Source organism: Cavia porcellus, unplaced genomic scaffold (genome assembly GCF_034190915.1).
Source record: "Cavia porcellus strain 051 isolate PalLab524CR breed Dunkin Hartley unplaced genomic scaffold, mCavPor4.1 scaffold_16, whole genome shotgun sequence".
Classification (NCBI taxonomy): domain Eukaryota; kingdom Metazoa; phylum Chordata; class Mammalia; order Rodentia; family Caviidae; genus Cavia; species Cavia porcellus.
This window is the reverse complement of record NW_026947499.1, coordinates 61775650-61800908: the sequence shown is the minus strand read 5'-3', so window position 1 is coordinate 61800908 and position 25259 is coordinate 61775650. Positions and strand designations below refer to the sequence as shown.

General features: G+C 35.5%; 1 protein-coding gene across 1 annotated transcript in view; it reads right to left on the bottom strand.

Annotated features, from left to right (window-relative positions):
• The window catches only part of Mei4 (meiotic double-stranded break formation protein 4), a 176075-nt gene that overhangs the window by 128951 nt on the left and 21865 nt on the right, over nt 1-25259 (bottom strand). The window contains exon 2 of the mRNA XM_063226928.1: nt 15565-15810. Within this exon, the coding sequence (XP_063082998.1) occupies nt 15565-15796 (232 nt within the window). The 5' untranslated portion in view covers nt 15797-15810. The remainder of the gene's footprint in view (nt 1-15564; nt 15811-25259) is intronic.

Sequence of the window (25259 nt, the reverse complement as noted above, 5' to 3'; positions counted from 1 at the left end):
GTTTCAGTTTATGGCTGTGGCTGGGCAGCTTCAGCCCTTGAAGCCTGTGTTAAGACATAATCTAATAGCAGATAGAGCCTGGCTCAGAAAAGCTGTTCACCTTATGATGGCCAGAAAGCAAACACACAAGCAAGCAAATAAGCAAACAAAAAAAAAAATAACAAAAACAAGAAAGGAAGGACCTTAATATCATCTTTAAGGGCATACCTTCAATAATCCAATTTCCTTCCACTAGGCCTTAAATATTAAAAGCAGAAGTACCTCTCAATACTGCCACAGACTGGTGACTAAGACTTCAAACATGGTCTTTGGGAGACATTTAGATCTAAACCACAAAAATATGACACAGGCATTTGAATAAATTATGAGCTTGAACTGAAGACCAGGTTTATTCATACACTGCAGTCTAGGGTTACATATATTTCCATAGTTAACAGTTTTTAAAAGCATAGTTGCCCTTACAGAAAAGCTACGGATGACAACTCCAAAGACATTTATGGATACAGCCAAAACTCATATACTTGATTTTGCAGTCTCTCTTCCTGTACTAGGGGACAAAACAAAATATACTCTTAATTCTGAACAAGGATCAGTCAAAAGGTGTCAGTAGTCAATCACTGCACTGTTATGATTAAAATATATTCTGTGAGTAGCAAAAGGAGAGCTAAAATCAATTTCCTGCAGACGGTTTTATGCTAACCAAGCAGAGCTCATTTCCACTGATTTTCACGATTGTGATGATTCTGAAAATAAAGCCTATTCCGGAGTTCTGGTTTTCATAACCCACAGGATGAATTTAAAACTAGTACTTCACAGCTTCAATATTATGTTTCATGCATCTACTACTCACTGTAAAAATCACTGGTCTAGGAAATTAAATAAACTTAATCAATAGAGCAGCATAATTACTTACTATTAAAAATCAGATTAACACGTATATTCAGGGAGAAGATAAGCCGAACTCAATATATGCTGCCTCATCAGAATACGTGATTTCACATAGCTTAAACTATCTTCAATTTAATTAATCAAATTCATGTTATGTGGTACAACATGAAAGCATTAGAAGGGTTAAGAAAACTTAAAGTTTAATAATACATGGCCTTGGGGCTGGGGGTTTAACTCAGCGGCATAAGCACTGCCTTGCAAGCAGGCAGTCGTGAGTTCGATCCCTGGTACCGATAAAAACGAAAAAGACAAAAATAAAAAAAAAATAAATAACACATGGCCTCCTACTATCAAGAAACTCAGAAAAAAAGCAAGACAACAGCAAAGTCTACTATAACACAAAAACTCCTGTCAAACAGAAATACAGGAGACATGCTCCTAAGCCCACAGAAGAATTAGTTCACAATAGGCACAGCAAGTAAGAGATGATACTGTGTAAGAGTTAAAGGACTACTGAGCTTTCTCAGGGAGGTCTTTCCTGTAGGAAGGAGCGTGCAGAGAGGAGGAGCCGAAGGAGGCTGAGCAGAAGGAATGCAGAGAGTAAAGAGTTTTCTGGTCCTGATGAATAAGACCTTTAATGGAATCTACTCTTAAACAATGGAAATCTATTCACTACTGAAAATACGATTTTAACTGTGTTTTGAGAAAAAATTGCAGAGGCAAAAGAGGGTGACAGACAACATATTATAAAGGGCTCCTGAAACAAAGAGACACTATGTTTTATAAAGAGAAACAGAAGAGATTGTTGTTGAAGAGGAAGAAGCTTGAACACTACACGAGAGAGCAATTTGGGGGAAAAAAAGAATAAAAATAAGGTTAGAAGTTTTTATAACAAACAGAGGTGGAATAACAGAGCAGAATAACAACTGATTCACAACAGAATCAACCCACCAAACATTTAGCATATGGAAGATCTTCCTACTTCTGCTTCCAGGCCAGAACTCAAGATGTAAAAATGATGCTCACCTTTCAATTTCACTAGTAGGAGAAAATTCACATACTATCCTTCCACTAGATCCAGATATTTTCAAGACAAACTAAACAATAAAGTTTTCAATCCCCCCCAAAATCCCCACTTAGGTTGCTAAGAAATCAAAGACAATTCCTATAAGACTATCAAGGACAAGGAGCAAGGAGACAAATGTTTATTGCTGTCTGCATGAAGGAATTATCCTCCCAAGTATTACCAATTAAACCTCTAATTGTTTGTCATCATCCACATCACTGTTATTCTCATTTTGAGAGGAGAGTGTGTTTATAGTGAGAGGTAACTGACTTTCTCCAAAGACTGTAGTGAATGTTACTGGAGCTAAAATTCAACCCAAATTCTTCTAACTTCAAACATATGCTCTTTCTGATAAGCATCTTGCCTCTAAAATTTGTCATCAGTAACCCATCTGCCCCAACGCCTCTTCCTCCTTTATTGATTCTTTCTTTTATTTTTCATGTTCATTCCTAAAATAAGCAGTGAACTCCTACTAGTTGCTAAACATAAATGATAATCTTTCATTAGTATGTGCAAGGGTCACATACTAAGCATTGTGTGCTGTCCTAAGAACTGCACTTTATTCAAATTATGTATCAGAATGGATGTTATAATCACATCACTTTTATTTACTTCTTAGACAGGTTCTGGTAAGCATATGAGATAGGATTGAAAAACAAAGTGAGTGTTTAAATCTAAAAGATTTATTATAGTAAAAAATGCATTGCCATTAATCACCCTTAAAATACACCTCTTCACTTGAAACACCCTTATTCCATCATTCTTAGCGCCTTCTGAACCAGTTCTAGAAGTTCTTTTGCTCGAGTGTCTATGGGTGAAGTGTTGAGGCTATTTCAATGTCTTGAAAGGATGCAGTGTTGTGATTATTTCAATGTCCTGAATATATTCAAAACATTTATCTTTCCTAATCATTTTGAGTTTGAGGAAGAGCCACATGTAGCAAGATAGAAGGTCCAGTGAAGGAGGTAGGTAAGGATATAGCATAATATGTTTTATAAGCCTGCCTTTCTGTTGGATGGCACTCAGCATTTACCATACATTTGATCATAACTTTTAAAAGACAGTCATGAAAGAAGACATCTAGAACAGCTTCAGAAAGCAGCAAGAATAATGGAATAAATTGTTTGATGCGAGAGAGAGTGTTTTTAGGATTAATGAGACTATGTCTTTTATGTAATAGATATTTTTAATTTAAATATTCACCTCTTTATACAAACATGCTTTATATAAAGGCATGATATTCATGCTATAAAAACTGAGTTCTACTACCTTCTAACAACATATTAATGAAGATAAAAGTATGTACTATTAGGACTACCTGGTAGATAACACCCTAATTAAGTAAATTTAACAGTTGAAAATTACTGAGAAAGTTAGTTTTTAGCAGTATTAAAATAGAATTTGTGAAATAAGGGCTGGATATGAAGGCTGATGTAATTCCAGTCTTCTTGGAAGTAAAAATACTAAATTCAGGTCCAGCCTAGGCAATTAGAGAGATCTGTCCCAAAACTTACAGAGAAAAACTTTAAAAGGGCTTGAGATATAGCATAGTACGGAAAACTCTGGGTCCATCCCCTGTACCAAATCACAAAAACAACAATAACAACAACAACAAAATTGTGAATTAAGACAAGGCTGTCACAGATTTTGGTGTAATTTTTAATTAAAAACTGTATCACAGTATTTATATGTTTATAAAACTATAGCTCCTTATTAAACATTTAGTCATCAATAATCATACAATAGAAGACATTTCCTCCTCAACTAATATGGTATTTAAAAGGAAGGTTTCAATATATAGGGAGTAAGATTTCACAGCTAGGATAAATAGGCACTCACCCTTGTGAATAGATGGAAAGAATAACCCTTTCCCCTTTCTGAACAAGCATTTTAATCACTACTTTCTGGTGAGTTAGTAATATCTGAATAATCAAACATCATAAAAATTATGGCTATAGCATTAGCAGTTCCATTTCAAACGATATTGCAAAATGTTAAGTAAGCTATACAATAAAAGGAACAAAAACAGAAGGAAGAACAAAAATTGAACTACTCTCCAATCTACAAAACATGTACTTTCTAATAGTGCATTTGAGGATGGACTACTACTACTATTGACCCATAAAGAAGATTAAAAAAAAAGATTTGAATAAATGCTGTTTTTAATTGTGTAGTTGCTCACTACTCACACATAGGAGAATGAAATTCTTACCAAGACTCCAACAGTAAGCCTGGCTGTGCCACCAGCATATTTAAATGTCCATACAGACACCTCCAGTTGTCACAGAAGCCCATCATTCTCACCAGCATCATCCATGAATTCATACTGCACAGTGAAATTTCATTTGCATACACAAATTGACAAGGACCCAAAAGATCTATGTTAGTGTCCTCCATTTTTTTCAGGTTAAAATACAACTATCGAATAAAAATTTTACATTATTTAAGATAAAATATATAATTTTATGATGTAAGTACATACTATGAAATGATTAAGTCAAACTAATAAACATTCTGATTACCTAATATACTTAGTATTTTTTGGTAAGAACATTTAAGTTCTGCTTTCTTTCAACTTTCATGGATACGATATAGGATATATAATTATTAATTATAGTTATTATGCTGTACCTTGGATTTCCAGAATTTACTCATCTCAGCTGAACCTTGTGCTCTTTAATCAACATCTCCCTACTCTGAGTCCCTGATAAATATTGCATGGTCTCACTTCATGTGCAATATAAAAGCACTAAACTCATAGAAGCAAAGAGCAGAATGATGATTCCATTCTTTCTAATGAACTACTATTGAGTACTTCAAAGAATGCTCCAGTAAGATGAAAGTATTAAAATTAATGACTTTAAAACTGGTGACACATGCACATACAACAGAAATGGTCACTTCAAACCAGTGCTTTCAATCTTAGTTGTGAAAAACCTAATGACTGTAAAAAATTAAAAAAAACAAAGCAGATGTGTCTGTGTAACCCCCACACAGATTTTGATACAATCTGTCTCAGGTATGGCCTGGCATCAAGTAGATTCCAAGGCATGGGCAGTGTTGAGAGTCACAATCTGGAATAACCCCATATATAACAACACTGAAGAGGCAGACCTTTAGGAAGACTTTCACAAAATAAAAATAAATTTTAAAAATTGAATTTGCAAATAGAACTATGGTTTTCTTCATACTTATGTAAACTTCTCATCATTGGCAAAGGCCTGAAGATACAAAAGGCCTGGGCTGATACAGTACTCCCAGTGAAAAAGATAAATGAGACCTCACTTTGCCCTCATTGTGCTCCGCACAGCCAGTTTTGTACTAAAGGAAAGTTCTTCAAGGAGAAATTTCAGGAATAAAAAGTACTGGTTACAGAAGCACACAGTTCCCAAAACCCACTTCCCACTGTGTCTCTGGCCCTACAGACATCAGAATTTCATAGATGCACAGCATGACTACCAGGGCAGACTTGACCTACTTTAAGATCTTGCTTGGAAGTTGCAAACATGAAGAGATACCTTGTGGTTCACTTATGAAAACTAATCATATGCAAACTGTCCATAAAAATACACAGGCAGAAAAGTCCTGCAATTATAGAAGCTGAAACAATTATTAACAAAATCACATTTCAAAATAGGCAAACTGCCATCTAATTTGTATAACCTGGGTCAAAGAATAAGTCAAAAAAAAAAAAAAAGAGTAAGTCCATTCTGTCAAAAATACTGCTTTACAGAAAGAAATGGACAAATTATACTAAATGCCAGGAGTATTTGTTGTTAGAATGAGAATGGGCATGAGGAAGATGTCTAAATTATTCATGTTCTGTTTTATGGATAAATTAGGAAACTCTAAATACTGTGGAAAGTATGTAGAAGGAGCAGGAGCATTATTTAAGTTTTTACCATGTACTCTTCCTCCAAATGTACCAAATTGACATAAAATATCAACATTTTGAATGTCTTACAATTTACATAAAAAACACCTCCCTGCTTCATGAAACCAATTTCTGCTGCTTATGTACAAACTTAATCAGACATGATAATCTAAATTGAGCCCAGAAATTTCTTTGAGAATAAACCCAGAACCATTTTTTAGAAAGTACTGTGTATAAGGTCTCAATGAATCTAACACCACAGAAAGACATAAAGAAACTTAGTTTTTATTATTCATGTGACTTATTAATTGGAAAAAGTCATGCAAAATTTTTAAAGCTCAATTTTGAAAACATGAAAACCAGATTTCTCTGGATATAATCTTTTTTTAAAAATTTTATTTTAAAGTATGAAAACTGGCAAACATAACCTGAATGTATTAAAAATACATATGCAATGTTTCTCTCCAAATCCAAGAAAAGGTAGAGTGACTAAAAACAAGGAAAATCACATACATTTATCACAAAATAAATTGATGTTACAAACCGATGAGTCTGTTCACTGGCTGGGGCAGTCAATACCACTGAAGGTCTCCTTCACAGTACACTCCTCCCCATAGCAGAGGCATTCTCCAAGGTATTTAATTACTGTATCAATGGGAGAAGGTACTCTCAAGCAATTTAAATCTAAAGATTTCTGTAAATAATATTTTCCAAACAGGAGACTGAAATTTAAAGACTTCTGTTTACCTGTAGTATAAGAAAAGTATTGTAACTCCCCTTCGTGATGGATACTGCCACCTAAGTTAAGGAAGAGCTACTGAACATCGTATGTACATTGGATGCCTTTCTATAGAGATTCATTCCCAATCACTGTCTTCTACTGCTTTTGCACCGCTTTTGGTGATACATGAGCTTTCACTGCACAGTCTGCTTAAGATCTTTCAAGGTTAGTTATTTTAGCTCTAGGTATGATCTGGAAGGTAATGTGTGTTGCTTATACCTCCACATGTGTGACATGAAATTTTATTTATAAGTAAATTTGTGCTTTCTTACTGCATGCAAAAGGTCAGTATTTATTTACAGCAGTATATGGCATTTATTTTTACTCTTATTATCTTGGTATTTTTTAAGGATCACGCTCTAAATTAATGCTAGTTCTATGACTACAGAAGTCAGATATTATCAGTTGGGTTGAGAAAGCTTTCTCAGGCTAGCCTACAAATACCTCTCAATTTATTCCAATTAGACACTTTGAGCAGGAAGTTCTTAGGTTTCTACTGACCCCTTTTCTTGTCAATATTTTTAAATTATACTTCATGAAATTATGCTTTTGCTTTCATTTGTTTAAACTGGTAATTCATAAAAATCAGTGTCAGCCAGCATCACTTACCAGGCTCACTCACACTTGAAGTTTCTGATTACATTATCAGGCAGGATCTGAGGATTTATACCTCTAACAGATTCCCATGTGATGACACTGCTACCTTAATAAGAGAAGGACTCTGCTCTCGTATTCTACAGGAACCTCTACTACATTTTCCATCCATTTAATCATGAATAAATTATTTGACTCTCCTTTACACATTTCTTTTTACTTTTTTTAATGTGCTCTTTTTTTCTAATTTATTTATTTTTTTCATCATGTCTAGTTTGAATCAGCAGTAGATTCTCATATTTTCAAGTGTCTCCAACAGAATTTTTTACATTCTGGTTTGTGGTAAACAGAGTAAAATATTAAGGAAACTAGATTTAAGGGAAGCTCGTGAAACTTTTTTGATCATTTCTTTCAACCATTTAATTTACTGAAAGGAGAAGCTATGATTCATGATTTAGCAGCAACCATTCTTTTGTTTACATGTAGTCCTGGTTTCATTTGTTCTGCTTTGCATTGGAAACATAAATAAAATTTTCCACATTATTTCAATCAGGGGTTGTGATATAATTTCTTTGTATATGATTGAGCAAAATGGGAATATTTCCTCACACCAAAATTGAAGCAGCAGAAAAAAAGAAATGCAAGGATGAAAACCCAAAGACTGTTGACAAAAAGAAACAGTGGGACCAGGAGACATATAAATAAGGACTATGGGGAAAGGAACACGAGAAGCTAAATTTGAACAGATGACTCCTGAAAAGCTGCCAGAAATAATCTCAGCAAAAACAGTAAGGAACACCTACTTCTACCTTCACAGGCTTCTGAGAAGGAGTCACGGTCCCTTCATCCAGCGCAAAGCGAGTGGTCTTTCTCCCAGATTTTAGCCCTAAGCCACCAATGCTTTCTTTGTTATCATCTCTTGGATCTTCCACTTTTTTTTCTTTCTGCTAACTCTATTCCACCAAACAAACCAGCACTTGTCACCTTTCTGGTTATACCCTCCCAACTGCCAACACATACATAAGTTTTTCCTCCCAAGTTGTTGCAAGTTGCAGAAAACAACAACAGCAACAGCAACAATAGCAACCCCAAAACAAACAAAAGCAACAGACAGAAAACAGCCTTGGTAATCACCTGCTACTGCCAAACCAGCAGGATCACCGTCACCACCAGAAGACTATCAGAAATGATTCTCAAGCCAGTCCTGTGTAACTCACTTATCTGACTTTCTCTTGCTCTGATGATGGAATTGATACTATACAATTTCCCAGCCTAAAATCAAGTCCAAAACTTTCCACCTGAACTTTATTCACTGACTATCAAATTTATTCTGAAAAATAAATTTCATGATATCTAAAACTCAAGTATTAAATCCAGAATCTTCATGGCACATTTAGATTTCTACACAATTTTAAGATTAAAAAACAGATAAACAGAAGGTCATTTTAAAAATACAGATGAAACGTCTAAGTATAATTCTAAATGTAAGAACAATGTTCAAACTTGATAGAAATCTGGAAGTGTAGCTCAGTGGTAGTGTATGTTTGGCACATAAAAGGCTCTGAATTTAATTCTCAGCTCTAAAACAAAGAAAAAAAAATAACAAACAAACAAAACTGTACAGCTACAGATTAAACTATTTTGAATAATTTACCTTCCATTCCATAGACAGGAGACCAGTATTCTAACATTCATTTTTCATTTCTTCTGATCTGATTAAATCACTGAATGTGTACACGCTACCTCACAGGGAAGAAAACCACCTTACCTTAGTGGGTCTCCTGCTCCAGGGCACTAGATCTTTCTGTCTGTGTACAACTATTTTGTTTCAACTAAACATTTAAACCATGTCTAAATTTATTTATTCAACAGATATTCACCAACTACCTCTCTGTGATAGGCATTGTCTAACCTTAAGAGTACAGTAATGATGAAAATAGACAATTCTTGCAAACATGGAGTGTAGGTCCCACAGAGAACTGCTTAAACAATTGTAAGTTAGCTCACATTTGCTATGAAAAACAAGACTATTATGAGGGTCCGTAGCAAGAGAATATAATTCAGTGTAGGGAGGTAGTAAATGGAAGGTAGAAGAGATATTAAAACTGTATCTGAAAAAAGGTATATATAGCTGAGGGAAAACAAATGGGATAACATATCCTACAAAGAGAAACATTATGTGTAAAAGCCCGGGGGTGAGTAAGAACAAGATGTAATCAAGAAAGTGAAAGAAATTCAGAGTTTCTCAGTGTAAAATCTGAAGGGATTCAGTGGAAAGGGTTTGGGCTGGAGAGGTAAATGAGTATCAAATACTTTAAAAAATGAAATCAAGTTTAAATGTTTTGTACTTCATCCTAAAGTAAAGGAGAATACTTGAGACTGGGTTGCAATATAGACTAGAAAGTGGCAAGGTTACAATGAAACTGATGCAATATATTTATGATAAGACCAAAATAAAATCATGTAGTCTAACTCGGATAAAATCAGGCACAATCATTCTCATCAGAAAGGAGATGAATTAAGATTCCACAGATATAACAAAGTAAAGAGCTTGTAAAGTGGAGTGTCCCTGAACACCCAATATCCTGTTATTAAATCCCATTCCATCCCAAGTATTCTATACAAGTGCCCTACTCAATGAATATTTATTACATAAACGTATAAATCAGTAAATTAATTTGCTTTTTTTTCTTATTTTCATACTTTCATATTGTATGACAAATTGCTTGCCCATACAGTACCTTATCATTTACAAAGATATTAAATATTTAAAATTATAGGGGAAAAGCACATACTTGACTCTGTCTCTTTCTTTCCTCTTATAAATGGCAAATTACTGTGAAAGTACAATAGCAACTGTCTAGATACTTCTAGTTTTCCCCATTATATATATACAGATTCAAATATTACTCCTAACTCTGCTCATTAAGATTCTATACAACATTCCTACTCACCACATTCTCCTTCTCCATTAGGGTAAGGACAACCACCTGCCTGCCTGACTCTACTCTGCGCTTTTACTCTCCCTCACCCACCTGCTCAGGACTCAACAAATCCTTGCCAACTGTATGAGGCCATCTTTAATAGGAAGATATTATAGATTTAAAAAAAAAAACCACAGCTTTTCTGTTTTATTTTGTCGCTAGGGATCAGGAAGATTCTTGAGACAGAAACTATCACTCTCATTCACTCATTCATTACACCCACCCCTTCTCCATTGTGTAAATTAGGATGTTGTTATTCGCTCTAAGCCAGCAGACAAAAGCAGCAGAGAATACACAGAAATTAGTCAACTTAACACCAGCTGAACTAAATCAGTATGGTGTTGAGTATAGATGGTCCAACTGAGGAAAGTTACCAGCATTAACAGAGACATGGAAAAGAAGAGGAAGGTGTTGTGGGTTCTCCTAAGCGTTGCTTTTATTTTTTTTTCTTATTTTCATACTTTAGCCAATTTTTAGCCATTGGTTTTCCTGGAGGAGTTCATCATGTTGACTTTGCCAATATGAGTTCAACCATTAACATCAGAGGTGCTTGGGACCTTCTTACTGAGAATGGCTGTGGTTCACTTTGGGGGAGCTTTGGTCCTTACCTTTGGGCCTTCCCAACATAGATCCATAAAACAGACTGGCATGAGTCCTTCTCATGGGCTCATGCAGGACATTGCTCTGGGATCCAGACCCTTGGTTGAATAGTCTGGGTCTTTAGTGTTGTGGACAGATTTCCTGCACTTTCTTGTGTTTTAATCTGGGTAATCATCCATAAATAGTATTATAAATTCTGTGTTCTGATTCTAATTGCTCTCCTCACAACCCCAGACTACAACAGACCTAAGGAACAAGATACCTGTATCTTAAACTATTGTCGATTTTTAAAAATAATTCCTAACAAGGTAATCTTAGACCAGATTTGGCTATTCCAGATTCTTCTCATCCTTCAGGTCCACCTTTCTTAGTGTGTTGGCACTGACTTTTCAATATAACCTCATAGTTGCAAAACAGCTACAACAATTCCATCATATCATCATGTGAAAGTACTCCATTGTGGAAACAAGAGGCTGAGGCAAATGTTTTTAAGATTATTTGCTCTCCTTAGTCTCTATCTCTTTACATAAACAGAAAATCCTGATGAAAAGCTCAAAAGATTCCTTGTTATGTTTCACTGGCCAGAAGAAGGACCTTCTTCAAACTTAGATTAAAATTGACAAAACAGGTCCAAGCATTTTCTGGCTTAAGTTATAGTCATCAATACATTTCTGCCCAGCTAAAACTGGACTGTTTCAGAAACAACGAAAGGAGTTGCCATTTAGAAGACATCTCTGCCACACATCACCAAAAAGATTTTGAGAAATATGCCTGCCTGCCTCTCTTCCTTTATCCCTTTCTCTTACTTCTCTCCTCTTCTTCTTCAAACTAGTAGTACACATTTAAGTAAAAGCAATATGTAAAATATTTTCATTGTAAAATCAAATTGCATTTATTCCTTCTCTGTACAGCCTGATCTCTTAATAAAGAAGTACATTCATTTTGAAAAAGCCATAATAAAAATAAATCAGAATAAAGAAATAGCCAGGTTCCTGAAGGGCTGTATAAACCACTTCATACTTCCTTATTTGTTAACTTTGCTATTTCAACTTCGCTTTATTTAATTCTGAATTTCTGTGTTGTTTCAATGGATAGCTGATACTGTAAAATAAACTACTCAGTCTCTCGGTCTGACAGGAAGTATTCAATATTTATTGAGGTATTGATGTTTCTAAACATGTAAGAATAGTTTTACATGTAAAAATAAACCTATACATTTCAACTAGAAAGATTTAATAATATTAACATATTTATATAATATAGTTTTGATTTTTGGGTGTAGAGTTTCCTGAGACCAAAGAATATCAATCTTTGCTATGTTCTTACTTTATTTTCCCATCAATCTGATATCCTACTGCCTCTTCTCCCATGCAAGTCTCCCACTTACTTCAGTGACTTCATTTGTTTGAATACAATCCCATATTCTTCATTTTAAACATTATCCTACTATATGGAGAGTTGGGTTACTTTCAAACATCTGCACTAATATGCTTTACCTGCAATCCTGTTGCAAGTAAACTGATTTTAATTATATAATTTTGATTGTTTATTGTAAGTAAAGTGTTCAGTTAGAAAACAAGTAATCGGGGCTGGGGATTTAGCTCAGCGGCATAAGCGCCTGCCTTGCAAGCAGGTAGTCGTGAGTTCGATCCCCGGTACCAATAAAAAGAAAACAAGTTATCTTACTGTACATTATGCCATTCACATTACGAACAACTAATATGTACGTAATATTACTTTATTAATAGGCCATCAATGGTAATGACATGTTCAACACTAGAGACGTTTACAGCAGAACTTAGGGTTACTGCAAATTTTTACACTTGTGCCATTATGTTAACACTGTAACTTCACAGAAAGAAAATAAAGAACTACCTAGATTGGCCATTCTTCAGTGGATATGCTCAAAAAGTCCATTACCAAGGACTTTAGAGAGACCAAAATGTGGCTAGAGCGTTCAGTAATCTCTGAGTATTAGGTCATCAGGTCTTATGGTAATGACATGAAAATGACAGCTTTCACAAACATGTGTGCAACAAACTTGCACACTCCTGGATGATCATACCCTCTCTGGCTCTCTCACTCTTGCAATGTTTTAATTGGTAACCCCTCCACACCCATCCTCACAACTCAATCTCCTTGTGAGTTTCAACTACAGGATTAACTTCAACCAGTACTTAAAAGCCAAAAACTCCTGAATCTATAGATAGCCTGTAGATTTCATGCTCATTCTAATATTTCATATCATACATCTAGCTTCCTTCTAGATGATCCTGTATATTCCAGGGATAAGCTTCCACTTAGAAAACTTTTACTATAAGCGTTTATTTTTGTGTTCACTACATACATACAAAGTCTCATAATCTATTTAATAAACTATTTTAGAGAGGTAAATTATCCTAAATATCTACATCCCTGGAATCACTCTCTAAAACTATCCACAATGTCTGTGAAGTGTGTACTCTGAAATCCTTCATAAACATTTATCTTTTTAATTCTATCACAAACTTGGTTCAATGTCTCATTCTACATAAGGGCTGTTTTAGTCAGTTTTCTGTTGCCATCATTGAATACCAGAGACTAGGTAATTTATAAAAATTTCTTCATGTTACAGTTTCAGAGGCCCAAAGTCCAGGGACTGCATCTAGGGAAATGGTTCTTGATGTTGGGAGAATCTGCAGAGTCCGCAGTACCAAGGCAGAATAGAGAACTACATGACAAGAGGAGTGGATACCACAGAGAGAATCAAACTGACTTTTTAGAACAGATTCTCTCTCAAGATAACCCGCTAACCCATTAATCCATTTAAGAATATATGCCTTATAGATCTAATCAGACCTTACAGGTCCAACCTCCAAAAATCTCAAACTAAAGATCACATTTTAACAGGAGTTTTAGTGGGAATATTCAAATCATTACATGGGTATTAGTACTGTACTGCTAAACTTTTAAAACCACTTTACTTGTCTCCAATTACTATCACAGCCAAAACATTCTCCATGTAATGTTAACATCCTCTATTTCTATATAACAAATATTTATTGAGCAACTGTTGTGTATGATAGTTAATTATGGTGTCAGTTTGAGTGAATTAAAAAAAACTCTTAGCATATTAGTGGAGCAGAGTTGTGGGTATGTCTGAATGATCTGAAACCTGCAGACTGAAAACAGATGACCCACTCTGGATGTGGGGGTGGCAACAACCCAGATGGAATAAAAAGGAAAGGCAGAAGGAATTCAGCTTTTTGTGGTTCTTTAGAGAAGTTCTGGTCTTGACTTTGAATCTTCCTTTCCAGTTTCTTCAGACTTCCAGCTCAAATTCTTCAGGTTTCTAGCACAGACAGTGGGTTTCAGATCCAGAGTCATACCAGATTCTGCAGTGAGCGCCAAGCCTTTGACTTTGCAATCTGTGCCTCTAGTATACCCTGACACACTGTACAACAGTCTTTAAGATGGGAATTGAAGAAAATGCTGTGAAAATCAAAGACCTCTCCTTAGTGAGTAACAGTTGCAGGGGGGAAAAAAAGAGGCCATCGGGCAGGGGCGTAAGAGAAGAGGGCATAAGAGGTCCATGGCAAGAAAGAGCCTTTAAAGGCTGAAACAAAGGTCATGTTGGTTGGAGTCACATTTATAATGGCTAGGGTACATTAAATCACATGAGAGGAATAAATAAAAGTGGCATTATCTAGTGTTCTGGGCCACTATCTGAAGTCTAAATCTAATGCAAAGTAAATTAGATGACAGGGAAAGAGTTTCATGCAAAGAACACAACATGATTTTAAAAAGTTGTCAGAATTGTTTCCCAATCAAAAAATGAGTGTCAATGCTCACTTCAAGAAACTTCCCTAGCTCCTCTGAAATGGTAATGCAACTTGCAATTTGCTCCTGAGTCCTGGTTTGCCTGCTTTTCCAGTGTAATTACACTTTTCCCAGTGTAATTACATTTTTCTCTTTCACTCTCACAAGTGGTTCAATGAAGACTGTCATGGTATGATCAACTTAGCAAAAAGTACTACAGTAAAATATTCCTGCAGCTGACCCTGAAAGCTCTCCTGAACCCCTGTCCCCAGTCACCTCTTTCTCTCTGCCATGTCACAGCTCTCATTTTATATCTCAAAGTACCATGGTCACTCTGAAAGGTAATGCCGGTGATATGCAGCACGGAACATGTATGCTCCATTCTATTCTCTGTCCTATGCTCTTGCCTCTGCAATCATTTCACCGACAAGCAGACAGATCCTTGAGGACCAAACTTGAGAAACCAACAAGGATCGACTGCTTCTCCTCTGCATTTTTGTCAGTCTTTCTATTATAACAGCAGAGCTCTTTCATTCACGGTTCCAGTCTCCTTGCTAGAATGGCAGGTACTTAATGGTCAGATTTTACTCTGAAGTGATTTGGGATTTTCATCACACACTGCATGCCTGCTTAAGAGCTAATCCTTGATTTAAGACTGCAAAGTGAATGCTGTTGCAAAACAGTAAAGCTGAGTGCTGAGAATTTAAAATGGATTTTTCAGTGTTAAAATATTATCCCTTTTATATACAATGACTTTTATTTTTCTTACCTTTGTTCCAAAGGTAACTGTATTTAGTAGATAGTGACAATAAGATTTTAATGAGCGACTAGAAGTAAAACAAACAAAAATCTTTATAGGGCTGGGAGCCTAATTGTCAAAGAAAGTAAACCATTTCATGCCTTGATAATAAATTTATAAATAATTGTGCAGGTGGAATGAAATGAGTTAATATATACTGCAACTGATTCCATCACTTACCACTCTTAAACAATCCTGAACAAATCCTATTCAGAAGAACTTCTTGACGCAGCTGCAGAACTTCAGCTTCCAAGGCTTCAACTTTTGATCTGCAGTTTGAATCCTGCTTAGACACCAGTGTTGCGAGGTGTTCTGTGTATTCTCTGCTGCTTTTGTCTGCTGGCTTAGAGCGAATAATTGCCAAGGCTAAAGCCAGCTTTGAAGCTCTCAAATGCCATGTTTGAACATCCATCCTGGCTTTGGTTCCTATTATTTAATTAGAAAAACAAGTTACAGAAAGTCTTTTAAACATTGGCAGTGTATTTTATTTGCTCAAAATTGATTTTGCAGAGTAATACTCATTAGTAAGTTTAAAAAACAACTTGGTATTAAGTAACAGAAAATAAAATTCCTAGGATCTGAAAACTGTATGAGAAGAATATGCAGAAAAAAGTACATATACATGCATATTAAGTATAATCTTAATTCAAAATAGTAGGTTAGGCAACTTGATGATTTCTTAAAGTGGAAAAAACACATTAGTGGTTTCTAACTAGGATACACATCAGAATCATTAAGGAAGCTTTTAAAATACATGTGTGACTGATTCATTTGTCTAAAATTCTCATTCACAAAATAATAGATGAACTGAGGTTCTTAAATTCTGAAAAGAGCCCACTGGGTAATCATAACCATTACATGAATCACCCATTTCAGTGTAAACCCTTCCTTTCCTCCAATCCATTCTGCTAAGTCTCAGAGTCCCTGCTTCCCAACTCTGCATTCCTTTCTATACCTTTATTTGCTCTGCCTGATTTTAATTAGCTCTTTCTGATCTATACAAAAAACAATCTTTTAAATATCTGTATTATTTACATTGTGCCTCTGCTTTGATTCTGCACTTTTAGAAATTTATATATGCCACCCAGCATATATTTTTCAAACCAACAATGTATCACAGTCTTACAATATAAATATATTTAAGAGAACAACATTATGAACCTTTGGAGTAATTGTTTTACTATCACCATCTCTATGGAAGTAAAAGCCTCTTATGGGTTCCACCAGGCTTTTTTGGGTTACTATAAAGGCTTTGTTCATAAAATGTACTAAATGAGAAAAACAATTAATGAATAATTAAAAGTATAGTAGGTACTTCTAATTTCTAAGTTCTATATATACATGCATAGATTCAACCAATGTGAGATCAGAACCAGTCTGATAGAAAATTACATTTATGTAGAATATATACAAACTTTTTTTGTCAATGTTACTTAACAATACCATGTAACACAATTTACATGTGTTAGACATAATAATCTAGGGAAAATTTTAAGTGGATGAGAGAATGTGTACAATATGGTTATCACAGAATTTTTTTAGTATTAAAAACAGAGATGGACAAGTAGTTAAGTAAAAAATGCTGATCATATACATGACTATTCTTAGTCACTAAAAATTCAATTTTCTGAAATGCTTTACCAAGGTGAAAAAGTATTAGTGATATGCTGTGTGTAACAAATGAAGACATGAAAACTCCAGTATACTTACAACAGGTATCTACACTGAAAGCAATCTTTTTGAACTGAGCCCTTGAACCTGTGGAGTATGACACTAATTTCAGGTGCTTAATGTCAAAATTGAACTGAATGGTTGGACACTTAGTGTCTGGAGAACTAGAGAACTGGTTGTTGCTACTGGAAAGTACCCCGTTTTCTAAACTTTTTCTCTGTTTAACTGAGAAAAAATTAATAGTAACATCCAGAAAGTCTTTATGAATTCAATTTATGTTTAAATAATTATATATGAACATTTAATGTTTACATAATCAATATGACCACTAATATGACCATACATAATTAATATGACCATTTAATATGACCATTTAATGTTTCCCTGGAAAGTATTAGGTGTGCTTAAATTCTTAGTAGTTTAAAACATAAAATTTTAACAGTCTTTTTAAACTTGAGCCTAGTTCATTTGGGCTTTTTCTTTGTATCCAAGAGCTGTCCTTACCACACCCAGGTCCTTCACTGGGTTATGGAGAACACAGTCAAATTCCCTCTGAACCCTAGACTCTACTTGAGACAATACACGCTACTCTACAGTTATCATTTTTGCAATTTTTATCTGCCCTATTTCTCATGCCCTCATTTTTGCTACTATACTTTAACTGAGATAAATTTGCCACTCCTGAACTGAAAGTGCTTAGAAGTATAATTTCAGATCTCAAAAGTTAGTTCCCATTCAAAATCACTGATGAGAATGTTTTCTTAAATATGTACCAAAAGCCTTCAAAACATTTCCTTATGTTCCAGAAATACATGTTCTATGATTTTTTACCTTTAATAAATAATCAGATCTGTATAGAAAAAAACGTTCAGTGTCTTTATGAAGTGTGATAAACAATACAGGGAGTGCAGCTGCCAACTGCAAAAAAGGCAAGTTTATAAAAACATCACAGGGTATCCTTGTGTATCTTATCCATGTTATTCACTAGATCTGGCACCATACAACCTGTAGCACTTTACTAAATCAAAATGACAGTGAAAAGTAAATGTTTTAAATTAATTCAGACCACTGAGGCAGCTAGGACAGTGCCACGAAAGACATGAAAGGGGAGAGTTCCAGAACCGCTTCTGGAATAGTGGTAAGAATAGTGGTAAGACAGTGGTAAGAATGATGGAATAAATGTGTTTGAGGAGAGGTTTTACTGTAAAACACTTTTAAAAATGTAAATACTCACTATTTTTCAATTAAACCATGTAGAAGCAGAGAGTAAAATGGAAGTGGCCAAGGGGTTTGGAGAATTGTTATTTAAAGGGAACCATGTTTCAATTATGATGAACTAGTTTTGCAGATGTATGGCATATCATTTATAGTTAGTATTTACATATAATCAAAAGTTGTCAAAACAACAGATCATAAATGTTTCCATTACCTTATATGCAGCTAAGGGTATGTTAACTATCTTGATTTAATCATTTCACAATGCACATGTCTTAGTTACCTCTCTCTTTGCTGAGACAAAATACCCAATATGCAAAGTTAAAGGAGGAAATATTTATTTGGCTCTCAGTTTGTAGAGATTTCCGTCCATAGTCAGTTGGCTTAAAGGCAGGGTGGCATGGCAAACAAACATCACAAAAGAGGAAGTTTACGGTGGGTAGGAGGTAGCAAAGCAAGCAAGGGGCCAAGACAAGCCTCTCTCTGTCCATTATACCATATTGAGTCTACTAGGGTTATGGCAATGCCAAACCAATCAGTGGGACTGATTCACTAATCACTCACCCTTAATCTTAGAATTGTACCATGAATCAGTTACATGCTCTAGATGCAGCCTTCTCTGAAAAGCTCCACCTATGACCATATGGGTTTTGGAGCAATACCTAGACATAAACCATAACAGTACATACTTTGTATTCTACAAACATATGCAATTTCATCAATTATATATTTATATAAATTTTATATACTGTGGCTATCATTCCATTATCAGATATATGGAAAATACATGAGTAAATACAATTGTGTCAATGAAAAAAAGAGAAAAAAGGAAGAAGAAATAAAGACTGGTTTTCAACAAAGCCTCAGAAGCTTCTACCCATCATCTGGGGGTTGTGATGTGAAGCCCGGCCAGAAACACTCCCTTCCCCAATTCCAATTCATTTAGTTTTTACAGTTTTGTATCAAAGGCAAGCTGGAAGGGAGAAATATTTTTATTTCATGTAAGCCCTGCAATTTCTTGACTTGCCAGTAAGTTAAACAATTGAAGGACACTTAATGAGCCTTCTTTAAATCACTGATAAAACAAAGAGTGAGCATAAGAGGAAATATCTACATACCACAATGGTGAAATATGCACTTATCAAGTATCAATCTGGAGGGCAGCAAAGCACTAGGAATGCCAGACCAGTAAGTTAATAAAAGATTTTTGAGATAATTAGTTTCAGGAAAGTTTGGACAAGGTCTAGCATGTAATTTTTGGATTAGATCCAGCTGACAAATTTCTTAATTATTGTTATAGTTTAGCACACACTGTACTGTGGAGTGCTCAGCAGATTAACATCATGTGAAATTTTATATAAAAATATGTTACTCAAGATTGCAAGTCTCTCTCTTTTAATAATTAAGAGGACTTTAAAAGCTTTTTCAGCAAGAAAGCCTGTGCATGACAGGAGACTGGTAAAGATAAAAGGATGTTGGCTTTTTATTTCTTTCTGTTCTGCTCCCATCAGACAAGTCACTAGCATTTTCTTCCAATAAATTAATTAATCAAAAATAGTATTTGTCTGAAAAGTCACTTACTGCTATTTTTTTCCTGTTTCTACCCCTGCCTTTAATTATTTATTGTTTGTTTTGTCATAGAAAAGATTATCTCTGAATACAGGCACAATTTCATGTGAGAAAAATGTATCACGTATATTTTATAAACTAAAAGAAAAAAACTTTACTACATGTAGACATGGCAAATCAGCAATTACATTCCACCAAGTAAATTTATAAAAGAAAAAAGGATCAGGTAACTCTGAGAAACATGTATTTTGCAAAAAAATTTGAAAGACCTATGAGTGTTTCCTAGTTACACTGTTATTTCACCAATTATATAGACAAAGATCCTTATTACAAAAACATACGTCCACAAAGTGTCAATCACTTTTCTTGCTAAGACACAACAGCCTAATCCCCGACACTCACAATTTAAGCAAGGAGAATTTTATGTTGGCTCATACTTTGTAGAAGTTTCACTGCATGGTCTGCTGGTTTCCAGGCAGAAAGGCCTGGCGGCAGGGTCTGTCAAGGAAAGCTGCTCTCCTTAAGGCAGCCAGGAAGCTCAGAGTAAAGGGAAGAGCCTAGGAGTGAGCCCTTTTAGATCGTATTCCCAGTAACTCACCTCTTCTGGCCAGGACCCACCTCCTATTAGCACATTTAGTTACAAACTCAGCTGTAATCCACTGAGGAGTGCAGCCCTCAAAATCAAATCACTACCCCAAAACACCATCTAAAATCAAGTGAGGTTTTGAGAAGCCATCCAGAAAAAAATAAATAAATAAAAATAACAATGTATATTTCAAACAGTCTGATAGATGATATAACTGAAATCTATAAACTTTAGAGCTTTGTATTCTTTCATAGGGTGCCCTCTAGACCTAGAAAAAGCTACACCTCATAAAATAGACTACAGTATAAAGACAGAAACCAAAGAAATAATCAGAAGAGACAACCAAGAGAAGTCCCACTAATTCCAGAGGGGAGAGAGATCACTGATTTCTTCAACAAGCTATGGGACTTAAGCTTCAAACAAAACAAGACTAAAGAAGAGAAATATTGAGGGAAGATATCTTGAAAAGTACAAAGGTTCTATCTTTATGGTATTGGGAATGAAAAGCAGGGCCTTCACACTAAGTTATATTGCCTCATTTTTATTTTTGGACAGGATCTCACTAAATTGCCATGTTTCTCAGGGGCAGCTTGAAAGGTTCTTGCCCTAATAAAAATTAGTGTATAATTATGGCCGTGATCTAATGTGGTGCAAGGCCAAAGCAGAAAAGCTTACTATTTCCTGCTTCTTCTTCAGCCCTAATTGCAACTCCCCTTCCTGTTTGCATGCACAGAGAATTCCAATCAGTTCCTCATACATTATCAATATCCACCCTTTGTGCCACTTCCAATCAGAGGTCATATAAACCTGTCTCTCTATAGCTGATCAAAGGAGACAGCCCAACCACTAAGGGTTGTTTGCTCCTACCCACGTCCTCAATAAACCTGTTCATTTTATACTTTTTGCTTCTCTGTTGCACCAGAATACTCTAACAAGACTGGAATATAAGACGCTTTTGCCTCAGCCTCCCAGAGAGCCAGGATTAATCTCTTAAAAAAGCCCAAGTAATTTTTAAACTACAACAAAATACCACCTGTTATGGTTTATATCTAGATGTTACCCCAAAACCTCATGGGCTCATAGATGAGGAGGAGATGGGATGGTTGGGAGGATAGTCATCAGTAGGTCAGTCCACTGATGAATTTATAGATAAAGTAAATCCTAAGGAGGTAAATCCTAGTAAGTCAGGTGGGTGTGGCCTAGAGAGGTGGCTCCTCCCTTGAGCCTCTGGGTCAGGAAACTTTTATCTGCTACCATGCCCCTCCGCCATGCTGTCCTACCTGTAGCCAACTGAGGATGACTGAAACCTCTGTAAACTGCGAGAAAAAATAAAGTTCTCCTTTAACTTGTGAATGTTAGGTACTTTGTCCCAAGAACAAGAAAGTAATTTGGGTATCACTTAAGTCTTTATTACTTTCTTTCTTTTTTTTTTCTGAACTAAGCACAAGCAATTGAAACATTTTCTTTAAGGTTCACTTTTAACTCTGAAAATGTGATTTTTCTCACTCATAAATCTCACTAAGGAGACGACAAATTATTGACAATGGTTCATGGATTCTCCCAAGGATTCATTTTCCATGTATTTCTAATACTTTATTTTATGTTCTACTTTAAGTTTTACTCTCACCAGCCTGCAATAACCTACTGAGAAAAAGGGATTGTTCCATAAACATTGAACACTTTAATTGTATAATTTTTTTTTATGGTTTTTGGTCCTTTAAACTTAAACCTTCTACGTGCTCCACATAACAAACACAACAGCCACACAGCATTAGGACAGGTCTTCACAATCCCCTCTCCAAATGTCTATCTGTACTAAGGGACATAAGCCTCAGGTTGGATCTGTGGCTGTGGATCCACCAAAATCAGTGACAACCTCCACCTACTTTCATATTGCAAGTTTCTCTTCTCCAATCAGAACCCATCAACAGAAAGGCCCATGTTACCTACCCACTTGCCCACTGAACACACTATAAACCCCAATCAGTCAAGGAACACTGAACAAAGTTGGAGGACACTGCAACATTTTGTAACCACCAGTAAAATAAAAGATGTCATAAGGTCTAATGGCACCAGAAAAAGACATGTGGAGAAGAAATTGGTGTCTAGTTCTATTACCCATCTTGGAATCAGTACTTTTTCTCTGGTAACAGAAAACTATTCAAGGTTAAAGGGGTCAGAAACTCTACAGCCTAACAAATGGGGCCCACTTTTTAAATCAAATATACCAACCTTTCCAAATTGTACTCCTTACTTATCCACAAAATCTTGCCTTCCTTCTTAAAATTTAGATCTGACCAACCTGAGATTAACAACCCAAACAATCTCATGATACTCAAGTAGTGGCCTCATGGTAATAAAGTAGCCAAGCCTTGGATCTCAAGGAAAGTATATGAGGAACAGCAGTGGACATTTCTAGTGAACATCTTTAGAATCTTTGTTATGATGTTAACTTTGGACAGCAAAAGAAATCTTTTTTTGTAGTACCGATCCTGTTTCGCCTAATAAATACTCAAACAGCAGGTACTAGTCTTAGCATTAATACTTCAGTACAAATCCAAAGTAATAATTAAAATCATTTCTTTAAAATCAGGAATTTCTCAAGTTTCTTGTGAAAGAAATTTAATTTTTTTACTCATTATGGCTTTCATGTTTACCTTTACTAGTCCTTTCACCTACTACAAGACCACTGTAAATCAAGCCTATTTTGCTTTTTTCTCTCCACCATTCATACTCCCCAGAATCTTGAATAAAGTGATGTATTTTCAGCAGAACTGGGTTGCCAAGGAACCAAGCCACAGGAATTCAGAAAACAAGTCTACAGGCTGAATCCAACTCTTCTCTTTGTCATGCAAATGATTTGGAGCAAACTATGTATTTTGCTTCATCCATAAAATGAAAGTCATGCCAGTAACAAATTCATAAGATTGTGTTAAAAGGTGAGGTAAAATCATAGTTGCAGATAACACATGCTAGTGTCTGGAACATAGTACATTAAGTAGCATTAATGTTATTAGAACTATAGCAATGTTCACAACATATATTAACATTAGCTGTTATGGTAGTTTCTGTCTAGAGGGGATAAATGAATCTAGGAACTGAAAAGTTTCTGCCCTAGTATAAATTACTGAATGTTATAGTTGTGGTCCAATATGGTGGAAGGCCAAAACAAAAAGTGACACTTAGTTCCCAGATGAATACTTCTTAATCCTCCCCCCACCAACCTGATTACAACTTCCTTTTCCTTTATCTTTAAAGGAAGAAAATTTCAATGGGTTCCTCACAAGCCAGCCCCAAACTCTACCTCTGGCCAGAGGTCACATAATCTTCAGCCCCATTTGCCTCCAGCCAGAGAAGGAGCCCAGCCCTACAAGTTGTGCACGCCTCTCCAAGTCCTCAATAAAGGCCTCTTTTTGTTTATTTTTGCCTCTCTATTGCCCCAGAAAACGTAACAGGAACTACTTTGGCCACATAACTCATCATGTTTTGTTATTTCCTTTTATTAGCCTATTATAAGGCACGATTTCTTTTTCTTTAAGATTTTATTTTATGAAACCAGTTAGAAAGTTTGAATCAAAAATACAGCTCATATGTAACTAGAAAAAGTTAGTCAACTCCATACTCAAATATTCACTTTCTAGGCAATGCTATTTGTGTACTTAACAAAAGCTTCTATTATGATTGCTGTTACTTCCATTTTATTCCTAGTGAAATAATTTTAATTCCAATATTATATCAAATATTTTTATATATTCCCCATATATGCAATTTTCTAAAACCTATATTCTCCCTTTCCAATTTAAAAGACAATATAAATAAACAACTAATTTATTAATTATTTTCTACTATGCCAGAAATACTTACAATACTTTTCATGTTAGGCATGACAGGCTTACAGTATTCTGCTAAAAGGCTCTTAGTGATTAAAATAAATTTTATGGCAAATTAAAAACAGGTTTAAATAAGCAGCTGTGGGAGACCACTCCAGTGACTCCCCTCAAATGCAAAACAATTGCAAAACAACTTTGATTATATGGAGACTTATTTCCTTATACTAATATGTAGAGATCTGGTTATAGTATTTCCTTCTCTCTTTAATTGGCTCTAAGCATTGCAAATAAGGCTAAGGGAGGTACTGATATGTAATCTCTAGAGCCATCAGACAGTCTTCTGTTTCCTTGCCTAGCACAAGATATGAGCACCTTGGGATGTTAGAGACATTAGCTCCAGGAATGTCACTAGGTATGAGTCTCTGGGTAAAGAGGCTATGACTCTCCAGGGCACAGAAACTTTACATATCAGAAACCAAAGCAACAGCCTCCTAAAACAATTCAATTACTACCTCAATTGAATTATGCACATTGATCATTCTGCATATCCTTATCTCTGCACTTTGTAGAGATACTTTTCTCCCTACCTAGCCAGCTCAAATTACTCATGTAGTTCCCACCATCCTCACTGTCACTCACCCCTGAGCCACCCCACTTCCTCACAAGATAATAAATTCTGGACCTAGGATCAAGGCCTTTGTCTGCACATCCTCACAGGGATTGGATTTATGACTCCTTGGCTGCCCTTAACTTGGAATATGCCCTGGTGTCTTTACTCTCCAGGTGGGTTACACTGGAGGTGGTAGATTGGAATTAACTTGCTGGGATTCCAATAATGTCTCAATGGGATTGTAAATATAACTTTTGGATTGTGAGGAAGACTATAAAAAGGATTATAGTACTTGGATGAATGAATACAATATTTGGGATTAAAATATTTGGCGCTCAACGTGGCCAAAACATTCACCTCACAAGAACTGGCCATCATCCAGGAGACAACCATG